This window comes from Rattus norvegicus, chromosome 16 (genome assembly GCF_036323735.1).
Source record: "Rattus norvegicus strain BN/NHsdMcwi chromosome 16, GRCr8, whole genome shotgun sequence".
NCBI classification, from domain to species: domain Eukaryota; kingdom Metazoa; phylum Chordata; class Mammalia; order Rodentia; family Muridae; genus Rattus; species Rattus norvegicus.
The window spans coordinates 69,978,344-70,003,907 of record NC_086034.1 but is presented as its reverse complement, the minus strand read 5'-3'; the positions used below and the strand labels follow the sequence as shown (position 1 = coordinate 70,003,907).

Sequence of the window (25,564 nt, the reverse complement as noted above, 5' to 3'; positions counted from 1 at the left end):
TCAGTTCCTCCTGGCCGCCTTACCGCAGAAAGCTGGTCCTTTATACCTTCCCACAACCTCAATTTCAGAGTTACTGTTCTGACAGTGCCCACTGGGAATGCCAGATGCAAAAGTTTTCTCTCTTCCTTCCAGTGGATTTACATCCTGTCAATTTCTGGGTGCTCTGACAAATATTTTACCCCCTTAAGAGCATTCTAAATCTTTGGCAGACTGTATTTCTTCATTTTGCATTATCATAGGAACCTATTCTTATTTGTATGTTATTTTAAAAATACTGTTATACATTCTCATTTTGTCATTTTCCTGTAAGTAACCTGGTCTGTAAATGAAGGCTTCTTCCTTTCCAGCTGTCCTAAATCAACTTCAGAGTCAATTGTCTTTATATTTCAGCTTTGGTTTTGATTATCCTCATGGGCAAATTTAACGAGATAAGCTCACAGTAAACAAACATCCATACATTCTTGTTAAAGTACCTCATAGTATGGTCTGCCTAACTCCAGGACAAGTATATAAACAGAGGTGCGAAATCTACCCCAACATACTTAGAAGGAGTGGATAATAATAGGTGAAAGAAGATAGAAGGAGAGAAAGAGAGATCAGAGAAAGCAATTCTCAGCTAGACTATCCTATCAGGCAAGCTTACAGGCAGCATGGATCCATGGGGAATAAAAAAAGGAGGTGACCATGGAGAATGTCCTGGTGACAAGAGGCATTTTCAATGTTTCAGAGCTAGCTGGTAAGAGGGGGAGTGACTTTTGAAAGCATACAACAACTATGGTCCACTGGGTGAAGGTCCATTCTCACTTAGAAGAGGGTTACTTCTTAAAACAATCTGACACCCTTTTACTCATGAAAGAGGCAAGATAAAAAAAAGAACATATTGAGTAGATAATAAAGGAGGTTTATGGTCATTCTTTGCACGGTTTATTTATTTATTTCATCCCTTTTATGATCAATTCTACCTAGGATATGGTGCATTAAGTGAGAGTTTTCTTCTCATAAAGCAGAAGGCGAAAAGGCAAAAAGTGTCAGCTTCTAGAATTTCAAGAAATACTTCCATTATGACACCCGAGGATTGAAATGTTTATGTTGCATTTTCTTCTTAAATTAAACAGTGTGGAAGCTTGAGCCTGCAGTCACTGCACTGTCTTCTGAAAGCTTACGATATACTGACCTTCTTATGGGCTGTCCCATAATGGGACAATGTTGACGGGGTATTGGGAGGGGGGCTGTTGTTACTAACTGGCCTAATGACTGCCTGTGTGCCCAGATCTGCATTCTTATGACTCCTATGTGTCTGCAAAATCACATCCGCAATTTGCTGTGCAGTGCACACAAAGGCAGCTGTGAATTAATCAATTGTTTGTTATGCGGGAAGGCAAACCACCAACTCTTTGTTCAAAAAGAGCACCTAGTCAGCACTATTAACATGAGTTACTGCTGGACTCTTACTTGTGTGCAGTGTAGGGGATGGAATCCAAGGCCTCATTCGTACATGCTAGGCAAGCATTCTACCATGGAAACCTGGCCCCTTTGTACTTCACATGAAATGGGAGGGATTCTGTCAGTTTTCAAACCACTTGGGAAGAATTTTGAAGCTGTAGGACATTTTTGGGGCCACCTAAGAATAAGTTGCACTAGGATGGTATCTTGGTGATGTCATTTTTATGTCTTTGCTACATAGACTTCCTGCTGGAACTAAACAGCCATGCAGTGAACCCCGTTCTGGAATTTAAACAAGTGGAACTTCAGTAGTATCCCTAAACCTTTGCCCACAGAAAGAAGTAGGTGACTTTGGTGTTGGTAAAGAGACACTTGTCTATTATAATCTTATATGAAAAATAATTGTTCTGTATAAATCACAGGCACAAAAAAAGAGGAAATAAAAAATGCTCTTCACTATTCTCGAATAAAATGTCTCTTATTCAGTGGCCTAAATAATGGGAAGGGGTGGGTAATTACTGTAATAGATAACAATGAGGTCAGAGAAAACTCGTAACAAAGCAACCATTATTTTCTTGTGATTGCAACTTCACCCTTTCAGGAGTTTCCTGTAGGTCATTTAAGTGGATGGCTCAGTAAAGAAAGCGATTGTCTTATTAGCTGGGCCTTGGGAATGTTTGTTTGAACCACTATTGTTTGGATGTCATTATCTTAGATGTGGCTTTAAAAAAAGCATCCATTCAAACTTTTCTCATCAATGTGCCTATGAGAAATGAAAACAAACTGCCATTTTGCCATATCGTCATTTTCCAAGCTGTCAATATTGAAGTGACCTATGCTCTGTCTTCACAAAACGAACAGATTACTTTGCAGGTAGCACTGCCTGGAAGGCTTCCTCTTTCTTTAAGTTCCCAGTGGCATTTCTCTGGCTTTAGTCACACCACACATCTAGAGGCTAATCCCTTCTTCTGAAGCAGATCCATTTAATCTCTTCAAGCCAATGCCCTCCTCCCCCCCCCTTTTTATTGGAATAAAAAGCCACAGAGAAGGTGGCTTCTGTCCCATAGGATCAATCTAAACAGCCACCATTTAATCTTTCTGTTCCTGTCCATGGACACACACAGGTTATGCCGTACTGGCTCTGGTTCTCAAAAGTGTTTCAAAGATGAAAGGATGGAGGTCAGACAGCAACAAGATTCTGTTTAAGCCCAGAAAGCATGGCTACCCAGGCCCTACTTTAAGAAACCATGGCCATACGCATCTTCCTTCCCTGTCAGTCATGCCCAGAGTGATCTTTCTTCCCTGAAATGACAATTTCAACCATAAAAGGATTGGATGTCCAGTTTATGCATGCTTGGATCCATGGATTCACATTTCTTGGCAAAACTGTCCAGTCTCACTCTCTCCAGCCTTGAGGCATTTATTTTATTCTGGAGAGCATTTACGTGTGGCCATTTATGAGAGCATCACTCTAGGGTTCTGTGATTCAGCCACAAGTGACCAAGCAACAATCATACCCAAATATTAAAGTGATCACTCAGAGCTTGCAGCTCCATCTGGAGGAGAGGGGAAGGGAGCCCTCAGGATAACAGAGGAGATTCAGATACCTTGTTGAAGGCTGAAGAGAATCAAATCATTGAAGGTCATCCAAGAGCTGAACAATGTCCTTGTCAAAGCTCCAAAAGAAGGTGCCATAGGGTTATGTTTGGCCCATAAGGAGAAAGAAAAGCATGAAGGAAATTCCCATGTTGAACCATGACCTAGATCCTTCAAAGAAGCTGCTGTTTTGCAAAGCTGTGGCCAAATGCTATTTTAATCAAAGCCAACCTTTTCTTGGTGCAACCGTGAGAGCACAGCAATTTCACCAAGATCATCTGACATTATGAAAGAGTACCGTGGAGTAACACTAATAATCATTTAACTGCACTGCTGCTCTGCTTCCTACAAAGACAGTGAAATTGTACTCATTCTGTGAACAGTGTCTAGAAAGACAGGATAGATCCTGCTGCTCTGACCAGCAACCTTCCCGATTGATATGCAGATTGCAAATACAGCTCCTTTAAACTTAGTCTCTTCCCCACCTTTTACACTAAAACTATTGATTACTGTGGTCCTTACAGTCCTAAACATATTTCAGATGCCCTAATAGATATATATGAAGGCAAAAGATTCTGAAATTGGAGCATCCCTTAGTGGAATAAAGAGAGAGAGTGTCAGGGGAAAAGCTCATCTTGCATTTTCGGCTTATGAGGGATCTAATGGAGCATCCACCTCAAAAGCTGAGAATAGTGCAAGCCTTGGCATCTTTCTGCCTATTTTACTTTCATTATAGCAAAAATGCAAACTGAGTAATCAGGAATTTGCCTCTCTTTGATTAAACCTACACATCGTCAGTGTCTAGGGACAAAAAGCTTTGTTCAATCAATAAATTACTTAAAGCCACTATCTGAATTATGGCCAACAACTGCCCAAATATGAAATAACACTCTTCTAAAAAATCCCAAGTACATATACATTTATGATGAGTAATTGTATGTATCCACTTGGCCATGAACTGCCAACTATCTGGTTTTGCTTTATTCTAGTCTCCGTGTCAGATTGTTGGTGATAACTAACTTTTAAATCTGGAGACTCAGTAAAGCACATGACATTTTGACATACGCAGTCCTCATCAATCAGTTAATGGCTTGCAGGAAAGAAAAGACCGATCCTACCAGAAGTGATACAGAATTGTCCTCACGGTCAGTTTCTGAACTAAAATACTAGCTCTTCCTGCCTTTGACCTGGGACATCACATCGTCTTGGCTTTGTAGCACTTAGACAACCACTGGACTTGACATTGGGACACTGAGATTTCTGGACATGTTTGTCTTCAAAGCTTCAATTTACTCCCATTTCTCTCCCTTCAACTCTCTTCTTTCCTTCCCTAAGAACCTCCCCTTACTCCCCATTCATTATGTATGTATTGATTGGTTTGATTACTCATTTATTTTTACTTTATTTTTGGTATTTTGTGATAGCATCTCCCTCTATAGTCTTTATCTGTTGTGCAAAGTGGGATCTACTCTTAGTAGGTCACTATCAGTGCTGATCATTCCTTTCAGCACTAAACAGGACTCTTCCTCAGCTGGTAAATGAACATGAATCATGGCGCCAATGCAAGTCATAGTCACCCATACGATAACCTTTATTTCTTACATTAAGTGCTAAGCACTACATCTCCCATGAGTAACTATCAGATTACATCATAGGCAACTAAGCTTAAAGCCACATATTCAAGTCCAACATGTAATTTATAGGAAAGTTTATTACTACAGTTATCTGAACTTCAAGTAGGAGCCACATTTCTACAGCGCCATCATCTTTTAGAAGACACATGAAACCCATAACCCTACTTGAATCACTTTAAAAAACCTGTGCAAAAGGTGAAAAAGCAGTCACACATCTTGAGCCATGATTCTGAAAAGCATGGTGATATTCAAGAGGTGTTGGAAATACATTTCTCTAACTATCTTATTAATGAGTGTATGCAGAAATTGATGGTTGGTATGCATTTAATGCAGAACACAGAAGTTTCAACACTGAACTTTCTGACTATATCATCTATGATCATTACCCCTTGTATGGGGTCTGACACGTAGATACTTGTGTCAGGAATAAAGGTTAATGTGAGTATCAATGTATTGATCCTAATGTATTAGCCATTTTAAACAATGCATGAACCATGAAAATTTATTATGAAAAAGCAACACTTAGCATGTACTTGCCTTCAAGAACACCCAGGCACATGAATGTAAAGAAACAGATTGACCAGAAGTATTTTACTCACAGTGTCATTTCCCCTAACGAAAAGTAGCATACACTTTCACAAGTGATTGCGACCAACTAAGATGCGGCATTTCTTTGCTGGATATCATGCAAGGAGTAGCCAAGTAAGAATCCTAGTTCTAGAGGACAGGGATGGGCCCAGTCTCAGTTTTAAGGAACTATAAAATATCAATACAGCTTAGGTCATATTAGTGCGAGTTACTTGAGTATATGCTCTCTTCCATGAAAGACTCAGATGTGTCCTGTCAGCATAGGCTTCTGCTAATAACTGAAAGTGGATATAAGTTTTTGGTATTTATAGTAAGAAAAGTCAAGTGAGTTGGCTGGAATCATGTTAATAAAATAAATCACCATGTTAAAATGGTTTCTCCTTAATTGGACAAAATCCTTCCATACCTTCAAACCTTACCAGAGAGTCACTTGGAGGTAGTAATGATGTGATATTAGAAATAAAACAAAGGCCTGGGACTTGAGAGATGAAAATTCCATTTCCTACTATACCAGACCAATGTGAAGCAAAACTTCAACCATCGGGGCTCATTCCACCCTCCACATTGGCCAAATGCAGTTGCAATGTTTTCCTTGTCAGAGAACCTTGGCCGCCGAAGATGTATTAAGTGATTTAAGGTTTTCTAAAGTTCTCCAGAGATACAAATTCACAGCAATCAGTAACTCTCACTAAACTTAGAAGTGGTTGCTTCTAAAAGTCTTAAATTTTAAATGTTCTTTCTCTGGAAATATTGCCTGATAAGGTTGTAATACAAGATTTGAAATGGCTCTGTCTGGCCTAAGGGTGTGGCCCAGTAATAGAGAACTAATGTAGTATGCACAAGCACTAAGCTTTCATCCCCTGAGCATCACAGGATTAAAAACAAAAACAACTCACTCTATCTGTACCAAAAGTGAATGTACTCATGTGTTTCTCAGGACTGTGCGTGCGTGCGTGCGTGTGCATGTGTGTGTGTGTGCGTGTGCGCGCGTGTGCATGTGTGTGTGCATGTGTGTGTGTGTGTGTGTGCGTGTGCCCGCGTGCACGCACATCTATGTGACTTTTCATTTTTGGTTACTGACTTTCTGCTGTTTTACTAAACCCAGTTAAGGATTGGGGCGTTCTTCTGGAAACATGTGGAGATATGCACATCACCACAAATACCGAGAACATCAAACAGACGGTGTTACCTAGAATGCAGAGACCATCCGTGCAGTTTTCAGATTCCTGGCTGAGCCCTTCACAGAACTTGCCCCCGTTTCTTGGGGGTGGAGCTGTGCACTCACGGATGCGAAGATGTTCACACTCTGGGCTGCAGACTGACCATTCACTCCATACTTCCCAGCTGCCGTCCACTTCAAAGGGAAACAACAGATGCCACCATTAACAAGGATCAGCAGCTCTAAGAAGACTCGCCACACACTTTAAACAGACTGCACCCCAATAAGAGCAAACTGAGAGGTCAAGGCATCTTTCCTCTAAGTGTTCGTTTTCTAATTAAAGCCATACCAGGAGAAAGGCAGTGACTGAGCTTAGGCAAATGGTTGACTGACTGGAATCTTTCAGTTGGCTATTAAGGTCAGGATCCATCCTATCCCAGTCTTTCTTGCCCAAGAGCATCACTGATGGACAGGCAGCTCTGTGCTGTACTTTAGGATGTCTGTTGATGTAGTTGTGGGCTTACACAGTTTAGACTGGTGAATAGAGCAGACTGATCTTTAAGTCCCCAAATCCCCTCAACAATAAAACGTGAAACCCCCATGAACTGATAGTGTTAAATGAAAAGAGGTCACTGAAACCCCAAAATGGCAGAACCGACAGAAATAGAATTTCTTGGGTCATAGATTGCTGTTGTACATCGAAATGAGAAGACTGAACTTAATTCCATTAAATATCAACCCAAGAGACTAGGACAGATATTTGAGGCAATTGCCCCATTACCTCCTAGGAATAGTTTCGCCATGCTTATGTAGGTTAAGAGCTACAAGGTTTAATCTAAACCAATTAGTAAAAAAAAAATAGGAAAAAATTTAAAAAGTATTGAATCTGTATCAAAGATTTCTGAGTCCTAGTCTTGGTTTTACAAACTTTCCAGTTGAGAAATTAATCATATGGCTTCGATTTACCACCAGTTCTGTCATCTCGGGACAATAAAAGTCGCAATGGAGAGGTAAATGGCATGGCATGTATGCAAGCACCCTGCACAGTACCTGGCACATAGTAAGCACTCAATAAATGTTTATAAAACTCAAGGACCAATCAAACTCTGGAAACGCACTGTGGCTCAGAGTCTTACTTCACTTCTAGAGAAACTCAAATTGAAATTTTAAAGCTATGAGGTGCTGGACACAGTTCTCGGAATTAAACATATGTGGTGCATATGAAACTCAGGAGCAGTTATGTTCTCTACTGGAGGACATGCTTTCCATGAAGAAAGCAACCTTGGACCCCATGTCCTTCCCATTGTATCAACTGGGTTACAGCCAGGAAGAGCTAACAAAAGAACTGATAGGTGACACATTTAGCAAATGAGATCTTCTACTACTCAGAAAGAAATACAAGTGCAGGCCGGGCATAAATGCACACCACTGCAGTGGACAATCTCTGCCAATTTTATTGCACGTCATTACCAACCTGAACCTGATAAAAGGTCAAGTTCTGGGTGGTTGCTATTTTGTGCTTGGAGGCAGCTTCACCCAATCCCTGGTTACTGTACTCAAATACATGCCATCAAGTGGGAAAGTCACGGGGAGAAGGTGGTGGCTTAGTCCAACCAACGCCATGATCACAAGCCTTGTGCAGAGGGTTTCACCCATGTTCTTTACAGTACAATGAAGTCAGAATCAGCACCTTGGACAGAGGCAACGGTCTAAGACCTGGGACCAGGGTGAATCAGAAGGAAGTGTACATTGTTGTTCCCCAGCACCTTAACAGCATTGGCGGATTAGAAGGAGAAGGGAATCTGTGTATATCTCACCAGGACAAAGAGCAGTGCAGGTTATTTTCTGCACTGACATTCCCTCACAAAAGGCCCCACCATTGAGAGGAGCGGGGTTGGTGCAGGTCCGGGAACGTTTCTGCCATCCTCTACCACAGCGAACATTGCAGGCTGACCACTCTGTCCAGGAAGACCAGCCTCCATTCACTGAGAGACAAAAATGGGGAGGGGAGAAAAAAAAGGAGAAAGGTTTGTATTGATGGCCTACTATGTGCAAGCCACTGCGCCAGGTACTGTGAATCAGGTATCTGGGGAAGAAGAGATGGTTCAGAGTCCCACTCGCTTTGTTGTGAGGCAACAGTGGTTCCTGTTCTTCTATTCTTCTGAAAGAGGAACCAAGAGAGTATGCTTTGAAGGAAACTATTAAAAATGAGTAGAACTCATCAGCAGATCTCTAAGGTACTTGACCATCCGTATAGTAAAAGAAGAAAATGCCAGCATTTGAATTTCTATTACTTTTAAGTGCTTCAAAAGTAAACCCCATGGCTCTTCTATTCTGGAAAGAAAAGTCTTCACTTAAGTAGTTGGGAACTGCCTTTTATACAATGCCTGAGATCATCAGCAAATAACAATATTTGGTTTTTTGCATTTCATCTGGTAGGAGAGGAACTGACTGGTAGTTTGGAAGGGTGGGAAGGCTAAGTTTCCTGCTATGATGCTCTCCCATTATAAAGTCAATGAAAATGAAAAAAAAAGAACCTCACCATTTTATTATTTTTAAGAGAAAGAGAAATTGAAACTACCACTGGCTGTCTCACAACAGCTCAAGATCAAATGGATCAGAAAAGACATTAATAGTGTTAGGAATGTTTTCTCACCTGGCAGAGTGTTGAGGCTGGCCAGTACTCTGTGAATGGACCCAGGAGCCTCTTGGCTCTTGCCCTGGGAAGTTTTAACAGGACATGGCTCTCTTTATCTCTGACTTTTAGCCCTCCCTATCCCTCCCTGGCCTTTGGGCTGGTCTTACCGTAGACCACCACAGTTGCTGACAGGCTCCTCCTCTTGGCCACGATGTTGGCTGCCATACAGGTGTAATTCCCCGAGTCTGAGAGCCGGGCCTGCCTGATGATCAGGTTATGGTCAGCCCTGGTGTCAATGTTCTCATCCTGTTCAGAGTCAATGGGCTCTTCATTTTTCAGCCATTCCACCTGAAGGCATAAAAGGATATTTACAAAGTGATCACAAGAATTATCTTTCTTCTGTGAACAGCAGGTGTGGACTTGTGATGTGCTGGGAGAGAAATGGATATAACACACAGAAGTGTGGTGAACATACTCCTTTGTTTTCCACACCCTGTCTGGTTCCTGAGTAAATCTGGCTCTATTTACGAAATGCACACTCGAGTTAATAAACTGAAAGTAGGAAAAAAACCTTAAATATCCTAATAACGTTGACCCATTTTCTCAAAATCTAACAGAGCACCAAGGACTACAATTAGCTCGTTTTCTTTTGTTATTAACCAGATGATGATGATGATGATGGTGGTGGTGGTGGTGGTGGTGGTGGTGGTGGTGGTGGTGGTGGTGGTGATGGTGGTGATGGTGATGGTGATGGTGATAATGATGATGATGTCTCAAAGAAGGGCAGTATAAGTTAGAAGACTCAACACATGTATTTTGGACTTGTACTTTGTATTGAGAGAATACTTCATTTGGCAAAGTTTCAAGTCACTATGTTTTCATTCAATGCTTGATAGAAGCCCAATAATGTGGACAAGCTGAAGAAAAGCAGGTTGGAGCAATCATAGGACCAAACATTTAACTCTCAGAATTCTCCAGAGTTGTAGATCCATCCTTCTCAGCTGCTACTTCTCCACAGGTTCAATGGAGCCCATCTGGGCTTTGGAAGGAGCACACTGACCCATCGTCATCTACCTCTGATTTGTTTGCTCTTGGCATGTTCTGGAGAAAACACTTTTCACTTTTTAATTCCACTTGGATTGTATTGTTATTCAACTCTTACTTCCTGGGACACATAAGATAGAGGTAGAAGTCCCCCATTTACTATCCCCCCCCAATGGAGGTATACTGCACCTAGTTCCTAGGTTATTAAGAATGATAGTCTCCCATGGTTTAACAATGCCTTTTCCCTCTTTGTCCTGTATATTAAACATCTTCACAGTTTTGTGATAGCATAGACACACATAACATTTAGTTCAGGTTATCAACATATTCGGATAGATGTATGAAAACTATAATTTATCATTGAATCAGGATTCCCACGAGTTGGAGACCATATTCTCTCTCTCTCTCTCTCTCTCTCTCTCTCTCTCTCTCTCTCTCTCTCTTCATACCCCTCCCTCCATTCTCTCTCCCTCCTTATCCCTATCTGCCTTTCTCTCTTCCCTCCACTTCCCTCTTCCCCATGTGCGTGAGATCATTCGGATCACTCCACCAATGGCAGTAAGTATACTAACAAGATCGTAGAGAGCATTTTGCACAGGAGACATTCTGCCATGCTTGGCTCACTATTAGCATAGCTAATTGAGAGCTGGTTTTACCATAACATGCTTCATTTAATTTTGTTTTTAAACCTAAAATATTCAAATTTATTAGTTGTAAGTTGTATCTGTCCTGTAACCATTTTGGCACAGCCAAGATGTGCTGGTCTCTATGAAAAGGGATTCATTTACCAGATAAAAATGCAATCATGGTCTTCAGCAATATTTTCCACAAGTACTGCCCATTCATGAGTGTTCAGATATCAACATTATCATCATCTCAAATTAACCCAACAAGGCAGCAATTTGAGAAAGGAAAACAATACCAAATGCCAAAAGAAGAGAGCTTGGAGCCCTAGAGGAATGAACAAAGAGCTGCAACTCAGAGTTACACACATCAAGAGGTAAGAAGTACATCACATTAACCCTAAGAATCTCTGAAGATATGCTGGTCTGTCCTGGAGAGGCACCAATTATTAATCATACAGGCCAAGGAGTATGGCTCTATTAACCAATACAGTGCAGAGAAGCCCACTTTACAACATGTCTGAATATTAGTCTATAACACAGTATCTGTCATAGTAGATTTCCAAGTTATTTAGTTATCCATATGACAAGTAATACAAATACAACTGAGCATCAGAGATTGTACCGAGGACTCAGTAAATCCATTTTCCCAAATAGAAAGGGCAACAGTCTTCCAAGGTCTTACTTTGAATGGCAAGACGTACAAAAGAAAGAAAATCTCAACAAAAGTTGAGACCAAAGTAACATCGTCACCAACCTCTGAGATGAAAGCCCCATTCAGGGTGAACAGAATCAGTGATTTTTAAATCGCTCTCACTCCTAAGTCATTGCAAATAAGAAGATGGTCAATGAGCATGTCTGTGAGCTACGGCTCTGCCTCCACTCTCTCTGCTCAAAAATTCTGCTGTTAAGTGCCTGTTAAAGAGTTAATTCCTGAGCTTTGCTATTGGCAGTGCTTATAAAGCCCTTCTTTATGTTGTCCTCTGGTTTCATATTCTTTTTACAAAGATGGTGTAGAGACAGAAAACACAGTGACTATCCATAAGCAATTCAGTTTTAGAGTACAGAGTCCTGTGGTCAGTGGTCCTGGAGACTGAATCCAAGAGTCCCAGAGCCTTTGAATCAAGGCAGGTCTTAGCTCTGAAAATTCAAAGCATTAGTCACCATGTAGAGACCTATTTCCAGACTGAAAATCTAAAGAAAGAACAACAAAACAACACCTATGAAATAGGCCAACTCTAATATATATATATATATATATATATATATATATATATATATATATGTATATATGGAAAAATAATGTAATAAGCTGAAACTTCCTTTATCTTGATCAACATTTACCCTATAAACATGGTATACAGATGAATAAATAGTTCATTACAGCAATAACATCAAAGTGCACATGACAATTAAGTATGTATTCTATATCACTAGTAGAAACTTAAATGATAATGTAATTTTCCTAGACTATGAAGATAATTCGGTAAGTAGTTTGCCCACAGTTCTGTCTACAGAACCAACCTAAAACAAACAAACAAACAAACAGACAGACAGACAGTGTGAGGGTGCATGCTTGTAACCTCAGTTTTAGGCAGGTGATGACAGGTAGATTCTCTAGATTCCTTTCATACATGTGAGCACACGCACACACAAACTTTTCTCAGAAAACAAAACAAGGAACAAAAGTAAGCCAACAAACAAAGAAAAACATCAAGAAAAGAATACTGACCCTCCCAAACCACACCAAATACAGTCTTTCCTTTGTGCCTTTTTGGCTTTCACTGGGACCACACTATAGGGCAGTTTACCTTCTACTTATTCCTCCCCCCACTTGTCTCTGGAATTTCTGTAGCAACCTTGTAGCTAACTGGTCTACCTGTTACTCCCATTCCTGCCTCTATACTAGATTTTTCTCAAAGATCCGATATTGTCACATTTCAGTTAGAAATTTTTCAATGTTTGCAGTTCTTCTGTAGATAAAGGAACCCTTTTGTGGTTTGCCTTCTATATGCTCCTTATGTCAGATCTTCCAGTCATACTTTACCTCACCTGCTCCTCTGTAGCAAGATTAGACCTTATCCTTTTCTAGAAATTCAAGGTAAATTCTTCCTATTTCAGATTCTTGATGTAGAGGCCTTTCACTGAGGCACCCATGGTCCCATTTACTTGAAATTCTTTGAGACGTCTCACCTAGCCCTGCTTCCAAAGAAAAAGTCCCCGTCACTCCATTTTTGCTCTAATTTTACCTCGAATGTGTCTCTATTGGGTAATACTAAAAATATTAATACTTAGTGTATTAGTAAATAATTTTCTAGCCTATCCTTTTGCCATTATAAGCCTAGGAATTTGACAAAATTTCTAGCATTGGGGATTGTACTAGATGGAGTTTTAATGGTGTTTTAAAGCACCAAGAACTAAAGTAACTTGGAAAGGAAAGAGTTTATTTCAGTTTACAATTCTCAGGTCATACTCTACCAATGGGAATAGTCAAGGAAGAAACTCAGGACAAGAACTAAAATAGAGGCCATGGAGAAATATAGCTTACTGGCTTAAATACAGCTTATTGGCTTGCTTGTAAGTCTAAGGTCTTCTCAATGTTCTTTCTTCTTTTCTTCCTTCCTCCGTTCCTTCCTTCCTTGCTTCTTTCCTTCCTCTCTCTCTCTCTCTTTTTAAAGACAGGGTCTATCTACATAGCACTGGCTATTTTGGAATTCCATATGTAGACAAGGCAGGACTTGAACTCACAGAGATCATCCCACCTCTGCCTCCCAAGTGCTGAGACTATAGGCATGCGGCTTGATGTCTGGCTTTCAGTCTGCTTTGTTAAACAACTCAACATCACTTTTCCAGAGTCAGCATTAGCCACAATGGACTTGGCACTCCCTCATCAAATAGTCAGTCAATCAATCAATCAGCCAAATACCTGCCAACCAGCCAATCAATAAAATATCCAATAGAATTCCATATAGGTCAGTCTTTTGGAAGCATTTTGTCCATTGAGAGTCCCTCTCTCCAAATGATTCTAGTTTATGTCAAGTGGGCATAAAACTAACCAACACAGGAATGAAAATAAAAATTTGATCTCAGTGAGTTAATTTTGTTAGACAAAGTAAGATAATAAGGAAGAATGAGGGCAAGAAGGCAGTAAGGGAGAAAGGAGGGAGGGAAATTATGCCAACTAATGCAACTTGAAAACCCATCCCGACCCAGTAACTTAATTCAGCATTATACAGGCATTAAAACGAATATGAAAACAAAAACAAAACTACATATTTATTGTTACAGATTTGTAAAACAAAAAAACCCAGTCACAGACACACATATGCTTAAAAAGATCAGAGATGCACTACAGGCATATTGAAGATCTTAGAGAGGTTATGTGAGTTTAATACTAGTAGTGGTGCCACATTTGAGGAAAAGTATTTTCAATGTGAAAAAAAAATCACCTTGGTTTTAAATCATCCCTTTTATTTATCATGTAGCATCGCAGTTTTCAACTTTATACTTAGCCAGGGAATGTTTCTTCAATTCGAAGCTCATCTGAAAACCCGAAATGAAAGCCTGATAAAGGGATTCTCAGCAGGAGATTTGGAGCCCCATTTCTCCAGGCAAGAGGCCATTCCTGAACCACGAGGGAGAGTATTCTCATGCTGCTGTATGTGTGGCAACAGAGCTCCCAGAGATGCAACATGCACAGTGTGAGCCATCAGAGACACTGGCCACACCAAGTTTTCCAGCAACTCAGTTATACACAGTTGTGTACATATGCTCTAGGTGTTCATATGCCTTCTCTTACACTGGGTGGTCATGGTGCTGTGACTACAGTCCATCCATCTGTGTCTGTAAAATAGTCAATACGTATGTGCATTCCTAACAGTAGGACCTCTTCTAGTAACCTAATAGTTTATCCATTTAATCGATGGCAGGATCTTTATGAGGTAATCAGTTTACTATTTTTCTGGACTTACAGAATTGACATATTGCACTTAGATTTATGTTTTTTTGTCACTTAGAGAAACTCTAAAACATTTTTGATTATTTATGTGTTCCTAATGTACACAAGTATAATAAGACATACACATACGTTCACATACATACATACACACACACACACACAGAGGGAGAGAGAGAGAGACAGAGACACAGAGAGATTTATATTCTTCAGTTGCAAACTTTGCTGTCTTGGTGCTAAGGAGGCAACATAAATTAGCGTCACGGTGCTGGGTACAAGATACAGACGCACTGGCCTGTATATTAAAAGACTACTCCATTTTCACACAGAGATGAACTCACTCTCAATTTTTCTTTAAAAAAAATGTGACCCTTTAAGCTTCCTTTTATCTTCCCACTTTTGCTGGTAACATTGGTCTTTCTTTAAAAAATAAGTGTTAATAGAATAAAAAATATAAAAAAATCATTTTTGCTTTAAGAATCTCTTGCTTTTAATATATTGTAGAGAGGTCTTCAGACTTACAGGGTATACAGCCCCCGTGACAGGAATTATGGATAAGCTCCAGCTGAGGAAAAATGTAGAGGAAGAGGCCTGTGCAAATGAGTCCTTGCTGCTCAGGGTCTGACTATCATCACCTTGAGAAAAAACAGAGCCAGGCATTTCTTGCAGGAGCCCCATGGCAGAGCATGTATTACCACCAGATACAGTTTAGTCCCTCTTCTTTGAAAATCCAAGGTGCAATGCCCAACCTGAGCTCTGTAGCCAGTAACACAACAGAGCAGCTCAATGTCCTCTGATGACAGTTATCCCCTCGCCCTGGGCTCCCTGGACTCTTCGTGTGTCTTGGCATGTAGATGTCTTGCTGTTGGCTGTGCTTTCTCATGGAAGTGACAGAGAACATCACAGAGCATAGGAACCTCTACATAGTACTGTGATTCTAGAAATTCCTTATGAAAGGTTGGGCTAGCTGGAAGTTTCTACATTGGCTCTTAAAGAGGGGATACAAAATTTCCATTTAGCAATGTGGCATCAATACATTGATACCTGAGGCTTACAGGCATTTGTATCACTGTTCTCTATGGCATCATGCTGGCAGGTCATATTATCAACCAAGAGGCTTAACATTTCCAAAAGTTGTAGGCATCTGGCTCTCACCCTGCAGAGAAATAATAATTCTTCATCTGATTTCTGCTTCCTTGCTTCAGATCAACCGTCTTGCTTAGGAATATGTGAAGAAACCGGTTACTTGGGAGGTAATGAGCCTATGGGTCTGCAGGATGCCTGCATTCATTAGCATAGAGTTAGGTACAGATGGTCCGCAATTTGTCGATTTTTCCAGTTTATAAACAAATCTGGAAACACAGATCATTGAAGACAATTAGATTCCTTGCCAGAGAGTTGATTTGCCATTGGATGTAGTGGGGAGTATATGTGATTTCCTTACCAGTAGGTACTGTGATATACAGTCAGATGGAGGGATGTGCCTTTGGATAGTGGAAGAAGGATGCTTTGTGGGAAAATATCTAATCTGAAACTTGGGTAACCTGTAATCCTTGGATGGACTACATTGTTAACTGTCATTCACTGTGCCCCTTTTCTCATCACAGCCATGGATGGACATGTGCAAATCGTAACTACTCACTGTCATCTCACAGCATGTCAGAATTCTCAGGCAGGGAATGGGAATGGTGCTGATCTGGTTCTGAAATCAAGAGGCACTCAGTCTAGAAGAAGGGGGAGCTACTGGCGAAGGATGGCTGTTTCTGGGCAGAACCCTAAACCTTTAAATTGTGGTGGTACCAACTTGGAAATCTTTCTGTGTCTCCCTCAGAAAATGCCAACAGGGACCATTCCTTGATGCCATCTACCAGGCGAACTTTTCCAGGTCCCTACTTGGAACTGGTTAGACTCATGATCACATGGGATTGTTCATATATTTAATAGATGTAATCTAAGAAGTCTCAAAATTCTTCCACTCATCACCTGTGACAGTTTTCTTTTTGCCCTGCTCACTGTCAAGCTCCTTCACAAACAATTTAGCATCTTACATTAGATCAAGAAAAAAGAATGTTCTAGGTACTGGTCATGAGCAAGTTATACAAGATAGAAGTGGGGGTTGTTTTAGTTACTCCTAAACATATTTGGGAAGACATTTATTTTGAAATGGGTACCTGTTCCTTCATGTCTTATTATTTATTCAAGGTGTGAGCTATGTAAGAGTAATAAGTTGGGGATACAGAGATGGCTCAGTGGTTAAGAGCACTGACTGCTCTTCCAGAGGTCCCGAGTTCAAATCCCAGCAACCACATGGTGGCTCACAACCATCGGTAATGAGATCTGATGCCCTCTTCTGGTGTGTCTGAAGACAGCTATGGTGTACTTATATATAATAAATAAATAAATCTTAAAAAAAGAGTAATAAATGGATCTTTCAACTACAGTTTAAAAGTGACTGAGGAAGGCACAGCAAGAGAGTACTAAGGGATAGAGATAAGGTTACTTAGGAGTATGTGGGGTAGAGTTAGGGAAACCTTGGAAGACCATAGCAACTACCAGCACTGCCCCTTTCTGCCCTACTAACCTCTTAACCTGTCTGTGAGTTCTTCATGTTATGAAAAACAGGCATGAGTGAATTTTCTTGGTACCACAGAGAGACGGAAGGAGAACATATCTTAACTCCTGAGCAGCTAATGAAGTGTACCCAGGGAAGGGGTGGAGGCAACGGGACCAGCAGAAATAAAGGCATGGCATATAGGAAACAAGGAGATCACTATTGCATTTTCTCACCGTAGGACGTTGGTCTAGTCAATAACCACACTTTAAGTCACACTGTGAATTGTGGTCTAATGGATATTCCTAGTCTGATTCCAATAACATCTTGTCTTGCTTGGGTACTGACCGACCATGTGCTACTCATTTAAGTGCAAGAGAGAGGAGGGGAGAAGGAAGGAGAAAGAGAGAGGAAGAGAGAGAGAGAGGGAGAGGGGGGGAAGGGAGGGAGGGAGGGAGTAAGGGAGGGAGGGAGGGAGGGCGAGAGCCAGAGCCAGAGCCAGAGCGAGAGCGAGAGCGAGAGCGAGAGCGAGAGCGAGAGCGAGAGCGAGAGAGAGAGAGAGAGAGAGAGAGAGAGAAAGAAAGAAAGAGAGAAAGAGGAGAGGGAAGGGAGAAGGGAGGGAGAGAGGTGTGTTTGTACACGCATACATCTGTGTTTGTTTGTCATTTTGTGCAAGCATGTGTGTATGTGTCTGTGTGTGCCTGTGTGTCTGTGTGTATGTGTATATTTGTGTATGTGTTTCTGTGTGTCTTCTGTGTGTATGTGCATATTTGTGTATGTGTTTCTGTGTGTCTTTGTGTGCCTGTATGTGGTGTCAAGGAGCTATCTAATGCTCTTGCATGAACAAGGCAGATGCTTCACCATTAAGCTACCCCTTGTGCTTTGTGTTTTGACATAGGGTCTCATTATGTACCTCAGACTGGCTTTGAACTAACATACCTCTTGCTTTTGTCTTCCAGGTACTGGGATTAAAGGTATGTGCCAAATAATCATTGTTTCTCTAGATAGTTCTAAGTCTAAAATTCCTTCTAAATATTTATGTTTGTGCCCACAGACTAATGATACTCTCAGCCTGGGGCAAAGAAGGATTAGTGCAGAGATCCTTATCTGATCAAAGTATGCAGAACAAGTGACTGTTGAATATTTAGCCCCCAACAGGACTTGTGTCTCTCTCCTTACACAAGCAAGGGAGCATGGAAGAGAGGACAAATTATAACAGCTAGAGGATACGGAGATATGCTATGTAACACTGCCTAGCCAGTAGAACATCATCATTGAACATACAGCAGCAAATGGGCACTTATACAATCATGAGGTCTTCAATGCTCGCTCCAACATGGTCAGAGGAGGTACTCATGAGGTGCCATGCTTTTCTGCAGAGCTTCTGAATATAGGAGGGGATGTCATTTACTCAGTTGTATGGCTACTGAAGACTATTTGGAGAAAAGGGTTCTGGGAGATGGAGGGGAAGAACAGAGGCTAGTGGGAGTGATTATAATTAAAATACACATATCTATGAAACTGTCAAAAGTTGTAAAAGAGAAAGAAGGGTAAAACAGAATGGAAAAAAATAAAAGGAACGTTCGGATGCCCATATCCTACCCATGCTACACCAACATGGCAGATTATCTAGAAAGTAAGCTGAATTACTATGACACAAGGAGATTTTACTAATTCTAGTATGTGTCAAGAATAGCAATACTTGCCCTCTCCAAGGTATCTGGTGTTTTATTTTGCTTCTTGGCAATGAGCAGAAATGAATGGAGCAAGTAGCCCATGAAATTTTTTTTTATGTTGATCTAGACCAGAATCTTAAAGTATTGACATAGACCAACTGTATCTAAGCCAAGGGTAAGAACACATTCTGCCCTTTCCATTGTACCAGACAGAAACATGCTTCTGAACAGGTGGCAGCTATTTTGAGGCCATTAAAAATCAGAAGAAAACATCATAGGTTCTTAATGTATTTGTCCTCAAAATCTGATGTGTTCCTTATCTTGTTTGAACCTTACAGCAACCCTAAAGGAGCCTTTCTTTCTATTTTATATACTTTATGTATTTTCAAGGCTGCATGCATGGGATCAGGAGTCTTTAAATGTTTTGTGTACTATGAAGCATTTGCCATTTTCTTTGGTTTCCTAGTGGTCACCTGAAGCACTGCTTTCTAATATTTTCTATAATCTGATGTCCTATCGTCCCTAATCTTAGCTGGGATTCGGCAATCTTCCTAGGGACAATCTTGTGCTCAGGATGAAACACACCATCCTTAAAGATTGGTTGAGACCATCACTTGCTCTGTCACATGTGCATGTGGGTTAGGACATTACCTAGCTCACTGGTACAAGGACATCTGTCCAAGTTATTTTCCACAATTCACAGTGTGTGTGTGTGTGTGTGTGTGTGTGTGTGTGTGTGTGTGTGTGTCTTTCCTTACAGTCTTGGCAGATTGATTTTTCTAAAGCTACCTATATTTCAGTTTCTTCTGTTTAGTTTTATGTGCCTGATTAGGCAGCGCCAAAGGAAGTAGGAATACATTTTCATTGTCAGTCCACAGAGGCAGCCCCAGACAAGTGACAGGGACTTAAGGAGCTCAGCCAGAGCACACTTGTGGATGCTCAGAAAGATGGACAGGAGCCATAGAACCCTGAGCCAATTGTGAAATGTATTGTCATGGAGTGTGACTCCTGTCCTTTGTTCTTTTGCTTCCTGGTTTCAGGTACAAAGTTGGGCATGGCTTTGTGCAATTTAAAATCTTTATCTTCCAAGCAAATGGTCCTTGGGAAAGGGCCCATGCTCATCTGCTGCTTACTGAGATGGTTAATTGTCTCGAGCGGGGAATGAAACGCGTTTGCTTTAATGAAAAGTGCTCACAAGAATGATGGTCTGAGGAAAGGAGAGCATCATGCAGATGCACTATAAATAGAAGATCGAAGATCAGGGGAGGCTGTAATCAAGAGATGCTTGCAAGCGAAGTTCAGGCCACCATTGTTTGTCTGCGGCATTGCCCAATATGGTGGATCTTGTCTTTACTAATTCGCCCTGTGTTCCCTGTCATCTGTACAGATACATTCTACTACATCTACATTCTACTACATCTCTAGTCACTCCGACCCCACTGCCTCCAGAGCTGCCAATCTCTACTCCCTAATACTGTAAGTGATGTTATGGTTTGAATGTGCACTATCCTCCACAGACTGCCGTGTTTGAATACTCAGTCCTCAGCTGAGGTTGGTAGGCCATTTAAATATGGTACCTTACTGGCAGACAGAGTGAACTAGGAGGCAGCCTTTGAGGGTTCCAATCTGGCTTGCCAGTTGAGAGCTCTACTTCAGCATCTGCAGAGATATGAACAAACTACCCTGCAAACTCCTATTGCCTGAAGCCATAGCACTCCCCCAGCTAAATTGGCCTAGCTAGAATGGACAAAACTTTCAGCTCGGCTTCTTTTTTCACAAGGACAAGAAAATAGACTGGTTTACAGCAAGGTGTACCTTTCTTTGGAAAGCATTACCTGGGGTGAATACGGGGCTGCCATTCAGAGGGAGAAGGTCCTCTGACTCCATTCACAGCTCTTTCATCATCTCAGGTTTGTCAATGGCTTTCAGGTGAGAGGAAGCAAACTAAGAGTCCTCTTTTCTCATTTTCTAAATGGATTATTTTATTTATCTACATTTCAAATGTTATCTCCCCTTCCCAGTTTCCCTCCACAAGACATCTATCCCCTCCCCTTCCCCCTACCTCTATGAAGGTGCTCCCTCACCCACCCACTCCCTCCTGCCTCAGTGCCCAAGCATCCCCCTATCCTGGGTCATAAAGCCTCCACAGGACCAAGGGGTTGCCCTCCCAGTGATGCCAGGTAAGGCCATCCTCTGCTACATATGTAGCTGGAGCCTTGGGTCCCTCCATGTGTACTCTTTGGTTGGTGGTTTAGTTTCTGGGAGCTCTGGGGGGATCTGGTTGGTTGACATTGTTGCTCTTCCTATTATACAGTCCATCCAGAAGGGCTCAGAAAACATACATCCTACTCCATGTTAAATCAAGGAGATTCTAAATACAGCCTTCCCCTCAGCTACAGTGAGAGTACAATCTGACAGTGATCTATGAGGGAAAGGCATGGATTAGCTCAGCTCCGAATAATGGGTGGTGAAGGCTAAATTAGCACAGTTTGGAGTTTTATCCAATTACGGAGGCCAGCTCACAGCATTACCACAGTGAAAGCAACGAAGGGCACCTCTCTGAAGCCATGTGTCTCTGAGTTAATGGCACTTAAAGAGGAACAGGCTCCACACTCACTCATTCTCCATTCTTTTGATTACTATATATTCTACACAAGTTTGTTTTCCGCCAGTATACGCAGTTACCATTAAAGAAGAAACTACATGCTAACCAAAAGATCGCACTTACATTAAGGTTTAGACAGGAGTCCATGTCACCTCTGGTGTTCTCTCTGGAAACAGATTACAAACAGCTCTGCAGTGCTGTGGTTCATCCAGTTGTTACTGGTTCTAAACAGAAATCCCACGGGACTCCTTGCCCTGCTTTCTTGGAGTGGTGGAACTCTGTAGCTCCCAACCCTTGTTTCATGAGAATTCCTAGGGCAGACAAACCCAGGGACCTGCCAACTATTCATGATCAGACACGGGTGTGATAGACTGACAAATGCTTTGTACAGCCGGCAACAGACTATGTATTCATATTGTATAGCTAAAAATGCAATTTAATTTAATTATCCATTGTGCTCAACAAGTAAAGAAAAAAAAAAGCTGGAGAGAAACTTCCAAGATCACAGATTCATGAGACAAGCTATTTCTTTTGAAATTAACGTGATTATCTTGTTATTTAAAAGAATCATGGACCCAAAATAATTGTGAGTGTAGGTCAGATCATAGGGTAAGTGAACAATGTGAAGACATTGATATTTCACATATTTTATGGACTGATATGTGTTTACATATTCTTAAAGAAGAGGAACAGAGGGATTCCAGCAGAGAGATCACCAGCAGAATGTGACAGCAATCCAGGGGAGAAACTATGGTGATGAGCTTAGGATCTGTCTACAGGACAAAACCTAGATCAGAATATAGCTGCCCAGACAGAAGTCACAGAAATACTCCTCACTCACCCTGGGATTTCAGAAGGAGAGAATCAAAAGTTGAACTGTATTAAAAAAGATGGGTTGAACTATCAGGCTTGTCTTTAACATACAAAAAGCATCCTAAAAATCAATAATAAATTGACATTTGAATTGATCTGTGTGCTTGAACAGGATATTTGTCAAATGCAAAAGTAAGTATGAAAAGTTATCCCAGCAATAATGAACAGAAAAATTACATATTTTAGCTCATAAAATAGCAAATATTTTTATCCATTCAAGTCAGCAAATGTATAACGCAATAAAAGATCCATTCTTCGCTGATAATATTCTGTATGATGGTTAGTAGTGTCAATTTGACAGGGTCCAGAATTAACTAGTCTCTGGACAAGACTATGATAGGTTACTCAGGTGGGGATAGACTCTAGGCATGCCCATAAGGGATTATGCTAAATTAAGGTGAGAAGAGCTATCTTTATGTGGACCACACCATCCCGGGATCTGGAGTCCTGAGACAAATAACAACTAAAAGATCAAAAGGGTTCGTCTCACTTTTGTTGCTGATTGTGAGGATAATTTGATCAGTTGCCACAATTGACGTCCCCTTGAACTGTAAGCCAAACCAAAACCTTTCTTCTCTAACGTGCTACGCTCAGGTATGTTACAATGACAAGACATTCAACTGAGACAGTTTGTACTCGTATGTTCCATGGATTAAATGACCTTGCAAGTTTTACAAGAACAAAGGACGCTTAGAAAAATCTGTATAACCTTACTATTTCCAGTAGAACAATTATTACTATCAAGAGATGTATGATATGCTATGATGCTAATCACGATGTTGATAGTAATATCAAAATAAGTGAAAACATTCTAATTTTTGTCAACCAATTAGTTCATTTCTGTCATGCTTGCTCCATGGAATGGAATGTAGCCATTAAAAAGAACAATGTCTATTTAATTAAAGAGGTCATCTCCACCAGACAATATTGAGTGGAAAAGCAGAACAGAAAGCTCATTTCTTTTGTCCCCACATTTAAGCACACTCACACAAATTTCTAGAAAGCAATTCATCAACTGCTGTTTCAAAAATTTTCAGGAGTGTAATTTTCCTCTTAGAGGGTCATAGATTGTAGTAATTTTTCTGCCTAAGGTTTTCATAAAAATGCCTCTGGCTTTCGTACATGAATGGCAGCATGCTTGTGGGCCCCTTTGCAGGTTGGTACACACTGTCAACAGAAGTAACTTCTTAGTCCTAGGTCAGGGTACATAGTTTCCTGTGCTGTGTTTTTCTGGTCTTCACCCTTCTGCCATAACATCTTACGTACAAGGCTTCCAAGATGGACTCCCAACTTAGAACCACACTGGCAATGTCACTGAAGCAGGATATACGGTAGGCACCCGAGGGTCATTCAACATAGGAATTACAGATCTGTTGCTTTAAGGCAGAAGGGTTTCTAAGAGATTTGCTCCTTCGGTATCATCTTGCCCGTCCTATTTTCTACATTCTTTTATTAGCAGATTAAAGGCCACTTTCATTATACCAACAAATACACGGTCCCAAGTTTGGAGAAATATTTCTACTATTCCTAGCCTGTAAACATAGTAAACAAATTATCTTATATAGCTTGTGCTTTTGTTCTTCAAACGAATGCACAAACCAAAACATAACCCACTGGTAGACTAGAAGGCTAAGTGACTGTCCCACACTGAGTTTTATATTTATAGGTATTCTTACATGACTGCTTGAGTTTTGCAAAATCAATCAGGCACAATGAGGGCCATCAGAACAACGGGCTCTGCGTCTGGGGAGGAAATGCGGTGAACCCACATTGCTTCCACAGGTCATTCACATGTCAGTTGGCCGTGCAATTTCATTAGCAGGGCTGAGCTTTCCATTTCTGGGCTTATTGTATAAGTGACACAGGTTGTTCCATGGCTTGCGAACATTCCAAGAGAGATCAGCAAAGAGGTGACGCTGTAGATGGAACCTGTCTTCCCTCTGGGTCGGCATCTCCCTTTCTCGCTTTAATCAGCTTGGTCGATTAAAGTGGATGCTTTCCTATTTGTTTTCATCCAGTTTACCCCCAGCTTCTCTTTGCATTTTGCTCTTTATGAACTGTCTCGGAGCTGCTATTCAGGCTTCACAACCCTACTGGGAATGTTTAAAAAATAAACTAAATTGCCTTCCTGATTTTCTTTCTTTAAAAAAAAAAGTTCCTGAAAATTAGATTTCTCAACAGCCTCTACGCCACATTCCCCCTCCTTCCCTTTTAATTTCTATTTTGGAGAAAATTCATAGTGAGCGGGGCTCTCGGTTTGAAGAATAAAACGAATATATTAGGACTATAGAAGTTGTCCTTGAAAACAGTGTTTGTATATTTCAGGTGATAGGCAGCAATCTTATAGGTCAAACTATAAAATAACTCTGCAGTTTTTGAGTGAAGATGAGGCTATTCTGCCCTTTAACTATATCTGATTTCTCCATTGTGGTCAATAAGCGGAGTGCAGGAAGGTCAGAAGTATTGCATCAGGAAATGTCAGCACCCTGGACCCGGCAATCACCCTCTCTAGATGGGAGATAGCACCTGAGTTGCTTTCACATAAAGAAGGTCAACCTGCTGACTGCTGGTACTCAGGAAGCATTTGCTTATGGCCTGTTCTTACCTACTTAAAAGCCCCAATCTTCTTAAAGAAAGAAAGAAAACACCAGGAGGCCTTCTAACCTGTATTTTCAAACTAACCACCTCTCATCTACATGTTCTGGTGCAAACAGGGTACATCCAAATAGATGATCACTCAAGGGTTCTTTTCATCATTCAAATAGGTGCCTTATACCCAGGTTAATAAGGACCTTGAATGGTAGAATAGTTATGACTGAATTCGTTCTTCCTTTTCAATGGAAACCATTCTCTTTCTGCCCTCCCCCTCTCTCCCTTACCTTTAAACGTATCTGCTATTGCACGTGCACCCCTCCCTCGTCAGTATCACCCCCAGCATCTCAGTGTACCATACTTGCAGACTGGAACACTGAGAAGGGATCCCTTTTCTGTTTCCCAGTGGAGTTTTAGTTTGCCAGTTACACTTGCATTAGCTCGAGAACAAAAGGCTTAAACCGTCAAATGGACCGGGCGGCCAGCGCAATCAATGTGCCAATCGGTCTGGTACCTACCACTGCAGAAATGTGAGCTGATTGGATCTGTTTTCAGAGTTCTTCTAATGGAGATAAGGTCAGAAAGAA

At 41.0% G+C, this 25,564-nt stretch overlaps 1 protein-coding gene across 9 annotated transcripts in view; it reads right to left on the bottom strand.

The window, feature by feature from the left end:
* The window catches only part of Unc5d (unc-5 netrin receptor D), a 546,764-nt gene that overhangs the window by 105,955 nt on the left and 415,245 nt on the right, over positions 1–25,564 (bottom strand). For 5 of the 9 annotated variants that reach the window (XM_017600136.3, XM_017600135.3, XM_017600137.3 and 2 more), the window contains exons 5-7: positions 9,226–9,406; positions 8,238–8,405; positions 6,451–6,615 (exon numbers count right to left, since the gene is read on the bottom strand). In XM_017600136.3, the coding sequence (XP_017455625.1) occupies positions 6,451–6,615; positions 8,238–8,405; positions 9,226–9,406 (514 nt within the window). The remainder of the gene's footprint in view (positions 1–6,450; positions 6,616–8,237; positions 8,406–9,225; positions 9,407–25,564) is intronic. The other 4 variants (XM_017600138.3, XM_039094549.2, XM_017600139.3 and 1 more) reach the window with 1 other exon arrangement.